This window comes from Pinus tabuliformis, chromosome X (genome assembly GCF_031772625.1).
Source record: "Pinus tabuliformis cultivar Carrire ecotype Pingquan chromosome X, CPIR1, whole genome shotgun sequence".
NCBI lineage: Eukaryota > Viridiplantae > Streptophyta > Pinopsida > Pinales > Pinaceae > Pinus > Pinus tabuliformis.
Genome location: NC_142308.1, coordinates 815,017,295 through 815,024,986, shown reverse-complemented (window position 1 = coordinate 815,024,986; position 7,692 = coordinate 815,017,295). Strand labels below are relative to the sequence as shown.

The window sequence follows — 7,692 nt, the reverse complement described above, 5'->3', positions numbered from 1 at the left end:
GCAGGATGGTACAGGATGACAAGATGGCATGATGATGTCAGGTGGAAGTCTCCCTAGTTGAGAGGGAGTGTAAAAATTGGCAACTAGGGCCAACTTCCACCTTAAGACAGCTCATATGATGGAGATGACTATTGCATTGGATTCCTCTTTCAGAGAGGTACAATTTTGATATAAAGATCATCTCATTCTGACAAGCAAAAATGAAATTTTGAATTTACTCTTTCTCATGGTCAAATTGTCAAGGTCGACCTCAGTGAAATGTAGGCTCATGAAGCCCAATGGATGTGTTTCCTCACCCTCAACGAATTGTATAAATAGGAGTGACCCTTCTCTCATTTGGACACTCACTCATCTCATCACATCATCTTCTCTCTCCTCTCTTGATTGGTTCGTACACTTGGAGGCTCTCTCTTCTTCACATGTGAGGAAGGAAGACAGATTTCAGGAGGCCGTAATTTTTGTGATTAGGGCAACGTTGACTTGGGCACTTTGACCAAGCGTTGACTTCTGTATTGGGCCAAAATTTCAATCTTTTTAGGCCGCATTCTTTGGCACGAAATTCAAGGAGATTGGGGACTATTTGATTGTGTTGACTGCAACGTTGACTTTCTGGTTTGACCGCAGAAATTACGCAAGGTGTGTTTGGGTTGACCGAGTTGTTTTGGGTTGACTTTGACTCTCTTTGGAGGCTGCATTTTTCTATTGAGGACCGAGCTGATTACAGGATGATTTGGGGTAGCTTTGACCATCGTTGACTTTTTGGTTGGGGCTGCATTGACTGTTGATTTGGCAAATTTGTTTTGGGCATGTATTTATGATATTTGTACTCTCTCTCTCTGTGCTGAAATATTGAAGAATAATGAGAAGATTTGATCAAAGGGTTTCCCCACATTAGGGTTTGTCCCTGGCATCCACCACATCTTGTGTCCTCTTGTCTTGGCTTGTCTTCTACATATGATTTTATGTTCTATCTACATTTACTATCAATGTTTATAAGTTAATGTGATTGCTACTAGATATAATTGGAAATTGTCATTAGGCTGCTAAACGAACATTGAAGTAAATTGTGCTTAAGCATAGAACATACCATTGTTATCTAAAATTAACAAGTTCCAAGGACCGACACTCTTTGAGGATGGGACAAGAATCCAAGAGAAGAGTGGTCGAAGAAGACCAGTGTTCTTTGAGGACTCGGGTATGGAGATCCAAGATAAGAATAGTCCTAAAAAGGCATACCTTGTGGACATTCAGATGGGGTATGTACCTTAGAGAGGTAGTGCGGTATCACACATAAAGCCTCCCAACATAATGCTCTTGAATAAAAGAAGAACTTGTCCAGCTAGGCCTCAGGGACAATGTTGGTCATGATGATAATGCTTACAGTATGGCTTATCAATCCGACTCTTCTTAAGAACTCTTCAGTTTGAGATATGATGTTGTACTAGTTGTACAATTATGAATACCTCCCTAGTTAAGAGGGAGTGTTGAGAAATGTAACTAGTTTCGGTCTTCATAATTGTTGTACTCATTTCAATATGTATCCTATGTAACAAACAAGAAAAAGAATAGAAAATTATTATTATCAAATCATGGGTTTCATGCTCATTATTGATGGTCTTCTAGGTAAAAGCATGTTCTTTGTGCTTCTAAGGTTTGTGAGGTCTTAGGATTTATTGTCATGAGTCAAAGGAGTCAACATCATGTTTATTAGACCCTTCAAGGCAAATTTTAACTGTAAAAAGAACTATTTTTGAGTCTAGAAAGTCCTAGAATCTCCAAGAGTACAAGTTAGCCTTGGGATCCTCAAGTTGGCTTAAAGGAGGGGACTCAACCCCTTGATAAGGTTGTAAAAGGAAGCAGCTCAACCTCATTTGGACAAACTCACTCACAAGTTCAATCTATCAAGGAAAGAGTTCAATATGTAGTTGGGAAGCTGGGAAAAGGAAAGCGAAGTTCTAGAAGAAGTTAGGAGGCCGAAATCTTGTCTTTGGGCTCTATCTCTCTTACACGTGCAAAGAAGCTAGGGTTTCTATAGCTAGAAAGCGGTCAAAGTTGCAAGTCTGAATTGTTGAGGAACGAAGTTGTTGCTGGGGAGCATAATTGCAGGAACAAGTTGTTGGATAGAGCGAAATCCTTCTCTTGACCTTGTGGACCTTGGGGAGAGCTGTTTTGCTCCAGGAAGGCCTCAAAAGGAAGAGAGATTAGGGTTTTTGCAGCAGTTGTTGGAACGAAGCTGTTGGAGGACGAAGTTGCTAGGTCAAGTAGTTGAGCAATTGTTGGCAGGTCAAAGTTGCAAGAAAGAAACAATTAGTGGGAAGGTCTTGAGGAAGGGCGGACTTGGTATTGGAAGGACTTCGTCTAGGGATTGGGTCACTGTAACTCATTTGAAGCAGATTCTAAGAAGAGAAGAATTTTCGGATTTTTCCCCTTGGAGGGGTTTTTCCCTAGCTAAGAGCCTATATTTGTGTCCTCTTTTATTGTTGCTATTTCTTGATATTGTTTGATGAAAAGATCTAACTAAAGAAGATAACTAAGTTTCGCAAGCAATATCAAGGTTAACGAAAATAAGTTATAATTGCTGCCACTTTACACTTTCTAACAGTCTTGTTGTGACTTTGAACTTTTTTGTCTTATTCTTCCTAGTTCAGTGTGTACTTGAGTCTTGGAGGTGGCCAAGTGGCCTATTTTGTAAACATTATTATTTGAATTTTAGACATGACTCATGTTGACAGTTGCTCACATACTAGATAAGTTACTTGAATGTTTGATGATTTTATCTTCTAAATGTTTTATGTTTTATGATATGCTTAAAAATTTGATGTATGTTTGTAATTGCTAGAATCTAGATGGTTGATGCTCGCATAATTAGTCAATAATGTACTAAGGATGCCATATCTATCTTTATTTATCTGAAAATATGCATGTTTTCATATCTTCTACAACTAATTTGGTATTTTGGATGTTTTTTAAAATATAAATGCAAAAAATATTAAATATATATATATATATATATATATATATATATAATGAGGCTGGCAAGATGTCAACAATCTCATTCTCATTTATGGGCTTGAGGGTGGGACGAAAATCCTGTCAATTGGGTGTAGCTTGGGTGGTTGAGAGAATGAATGTTACCCTCTCCACTCAGGTTCAAATCCCACTTGTAACACATTCACTCTTCCTAAGCCGATTGTTGATCAGTGCTCTTTGTGAGCCAATTAATAATGAGGCTGGCAAGATACCAACAATCTCATTCTCACTTATGGGCTTGAGATTGTTGATCAGTGCTCTTTGTAAGCCAATTATTAATGAGGCTGGCAAGATACCAACAATCTCATTCTCACTTATGGGCTTAAGGGTAGGACGATTTGAATTATAAGGAAAAATAAAAAATAAAATCCAGAGGTCTTACATTGGTCCATAAAATCTTCGGCCCAGAAATAAGAATACAAATACAGAACAAGATAAATTATTTTCACTGGGACGGCAGAAACAAATTAAACTCCCACAGATGACCTCACAAAAGCAGTTTCGAAATTGATAAGATATTACAAAAAGAAATAGCACATTTATGATAAATCTGCGTATAAATAAGGATGCTTTAATGTTGAGCTTTAAGAAAAATTTACGGGCCACACTGCAAGACTACTCCCATTCTATTGATTAAATTGGAGGACATTTAGATGTCCTGATTGCATACATGGCAGGAACCCGTCAAGGTAGATATATAAAAGTCATCCTCCTGGTAGTTTTTCCGTATTTAAAATTTTTGAGAGTTTTACTCACTCATTTTAGTTGTTTTTCTAATGCCTGAAAAGAATAATAACCAGCTACACATTATCCTAAGAAAATTTTTGATTACTTTGAAAGTTGTTCCAAGTTTTGGCCTCTGTTGTGAATACTCTACGAATCTCTCCGTGGCAGTTGAATGAAACTGTCTCATATAGCGAGTATAAATAACCCATATTATATTTGTTCAGAACCAATATTGACATTTCATTAGCATAATATAGAATATGCATTATCATTCCTAGTATAAATTCAGAAGCTTAAAGCTTCGGTGCACAGAAAAAACTTAACCAAAACACTGGGACTCATAGTAAGGCTTACAGAATAATTTTCAATCGATTCTAATATCAAAATTCCCAAAGCAGTCAATCATATCCAAAACCGAAAACAAGAAATTTCATTCATAAAAGCCGCAAGCTTGAAGCTACCATAGTCTGTTTATTCTCCCCGATTCTGAGTCTCCTTCATCAATATTTTAGACTTATCTTTCTCGTGAATAGTTTTCACATTCTCATAGTCAATGCCTTCAAACCTGGCTTTTGAAGCTACATACTGAGTACCATATGCAGCACCGAAACCCCATCCAAGGCCTAATCCAACTCCACAGCCTCCACCTTCACAGAAAGAAATTGTTAGAAGGATAGGAAAGTCCAGAACGTAAAAATCTGCAGTCATTTAGTGCGAAAACAACAAAATTTTCAAGCATGCTTTGAAGCTTTCAAGCATCTCCTGTTGATAAGGATTCTCAAACTTCTAAAATTTGATAGATGCATCTAGTGACAGCAAGGCACCCAAAAATAAATTTAAAAGATGCTTCGTCCTATCACAGTGCTGCCCTTCCCCAATCTGCGAGTATCATAATGGAGTGTACGTAGCTTACAATATTCAAGGATAATCTAGGAGTTTACAATGAAGACTAGACGGCTTACAACTTTCAAGGAAAAACGCAGGAGTATCACAATCAAGTGTAGGCGGCAGATAGCATTCAAGAAGGAACCCCAGTCTGGGAGCATTATAATGAAATGTACATAGCTTACGACATTCAAGATAATCTCGGAGTTTAGAATGAAGGGCGGACTGCTTACAACATTCAAGAAAAAACGCAGGAGGATTACAATCAAGTGTAGGTGGATTATAACATTCAAGAAAGAACCCTTCAAGTACGAAATTATGGGTAGGGATTATTTATTCCGTCAAAATAGCCTAGTACTTGCACAATGAACCTGGCCACAAATTACAATCAGGTGGGATGGCTTAGTTGCACACGCGATCCAGCGCGGGTGAAGCGAAACATGTCACTAGGGATTTGAACAACCTTGGTAGGGGGGATATCACGACCCCCGCTGAACAATTGAACCAATATCCTCTTGGTTTTAGATATACATGTTACAGAGATTTACTAATAACAAGTTACCTACATTTTGCAAACATTTCTAACAGCCAGAAATGCGGTAAGAGCAAGAAAACTAAATCTTTGCAGGCGACAATTTGGCGAGTATCTATTATATTGAATGCTCCCCAAATCTCATTATTGTCTATTTCACAGCCAGATATGCAGTAACAGTATGATAACAAAATCTTTGCAAGTGCCTAATTTTGCAAATATTCAGGATGCTCTCCAAATTCTCACCTGTAATCCTGTAGAAATTTATTATCTTTTATTTTACACAGACATTTAGTAACAGTAGGGCGACGAAATCTTTGCAAGTACCCAATTTTACAAATATCTGTTATATTGAATGCCACCCAAATTCTAACTTTCACTTCTGTAAAATCTTATTATTATCTATTCTCTAGGAGACAGATGCCCAATATTTTGATCTATGCAGAAATCCATTGTTATAAGGATAAGCAAATCTTGAAAACGCTGTTCTCAACCAGGTTACAGACAAATAAAGATACATAATGGAATAGTAGTCACTGACCTACTCCAAGGCCCAATGTCTGGAGTGAATTCCCTGAAAAGTTTTAAAAATATTAGTTTCAAAGTCAAATCTCAGAGGTACTCCCATGCTGAAAACAGACACGTGGATTTCGACACACACCTCCAAATCCCCAGCCGATGCCGAAACCACAACCCACGCCAAAACCTGCAACAGATAACCAATTGATTGTCTGTCATCTTATAAATAAGTTATGCATGTTATAGCATAAAATTTCGCCACACATACCAAATCCCACGCCAGCACCATTGAAGTTAGTGAGCACCATCCCTTCACTTCGCTTGAAGGCCTTCGAGACTTCTCACCTGTATTTGCTTGCTGAATGTTGCACTGTGCAAAACAAAGCGGTAGTTCTCTGCCCATACAACAAACAGACTCCACACCTGTGTTTGTTTTCCTGCTCAATGATGCACTGTGGAAACCGAAGTGGTGCTGCACTGCCCATGCAACAAACAAATAAGATGTTTTTAAAGGCAGTTCAGACGAATCTGGGCATTTCCTTCTTTAGAAAACAGAGTGTCACTCTCTTTATATTTGCACGGGCTAGGATGTGAATATTTTTTTATTAAGTTTAACAAAATAAAATGAAAAACCAAACCGATAAATATTATTTAATTTTAATTTAATATAAAATTTAATAATTATAATTGCATTTATTTTATATTTATATTTAATAATTATAATTATAATTATAATTATAATGGTTGCATCCAGATACACTCACTCTCTAGCAATGGTGGAATGTTCTCTCTAGCAAGCTTATTGTTTAAGGTTATTAGGAAACAAATGGTGTAATGTCTTTTCCGGTTAGAGATATTGTAATGTCGAGTAAACAAATAAAATTGTTAATAAAAAATAACAACAATATTTGTTAAAATAAAACAAAATTAATAATAATAATATGTTAAAATAAAACTAAAAGATGTATACTCATGATTCATGGTATTCATACAAAATATAAATAATAATAAAAAAAAAAATTATATATATATTATATATTTATATAAATAAAATAAAAAAGGATTTTTTATGAGAAGGTTTTTTTCTTAACGATGAATAGATGATAGGCAGATATATTAGACATACTATTTGTGTGTTTACAAAGTGTAATTTTTATTATTTTTAATAAAAAATACTAGTTTTTTATCAATAAAAAAATGGTATTTATTCATGGTAATCATGTAAAATATAATATATTTAAAGGGGAAGACAGTTTTCATCTATTTTATCATTACACACCATTGTATCAACAACCCATTTTCAAAATATCAAATCACTGGATTCTAACCGCAAACATCTAGTTATCTGCTTGGTGTATTTTTGTTGGAGAGTGATTTTGTTTGATATGTACAAGGTAGAATAGGGAATATTGATGAATATTTAAGCAACAAGAAATTGCCTTATCAGCGCAAGTTTCATAGGAACCCTTGAACATCGAGGGTAAGGGAGACTTTCTATTTCAACAAAGCATTTGGGCTCATAATCAACAAAGATACCTTTGAGCTCATTTCAGATGATGGGGATTCTTAGGACATTAGGCAGATTACCTCTCAATTTGGGATCAAAATTCAATCTATGTCTGGAGGCTTAAATATTTGGGGTTCCTCTTAAAACCCACTAAATATAATAATCTGGATTGGACTTGGCTCATTAACAAATTCGAGGAAAAACTAAATTGTTGGGATCACAAATGGCTCACGCTTGGTGGCAAATTTACATTGGTCATGGCACTGTTGCAAGGAATGCGGTCATTTGGATGCATATGTTTTACATTCCACATGGCATAATTAACAGAGTCGATGCAATTATAATTAATTTTTTATGGTCTGGCATTGGAAATTCCAAGAAAATCTATCTTTTTCGACTTGCTTCGATCTCCAAGCCAATTTAGATGGGAGGTTGGGGCATTTGGGGCACAAGGCGATTCAATCTTGCCCTACTGTCCATAAATATGTGGAGT

The 7,692-nt window shown here is 36.3% G+C and overlaps 1 protein-coding gene across 1 annotated transcript; it reads right to left on the bottom strand.

The window, feature by feature from the left end:
• Positions 1-3,942: 3,942 nt before the first annotated feature.
• On the bottom strand, positions 3,943-6,259 carry LOC149142278 (glycine-rich protein). The gene is made up of 4 exons (XM_089448093.1): positions 5,961-6,259; positions 5,835-5,879; positions 5,715-5,747; positions 3,943-4,403 (listed from the first exon to the last, which is right to left on the bottom strand). Exons 1-4 carry the CDS (start codon positions 5,998-6,000, stop codon positions 4,228-4,230), a joined length of 294 nt encoding a protein of 97 aa, XP_089304219.1. The 5' UTR covers positions 6,001-6,259; the 3' UTR covers positions 3,943-4,227.
• Between the last annotated feature and the right edge of the window lie 1,433 nt (positions 6,260-7,692).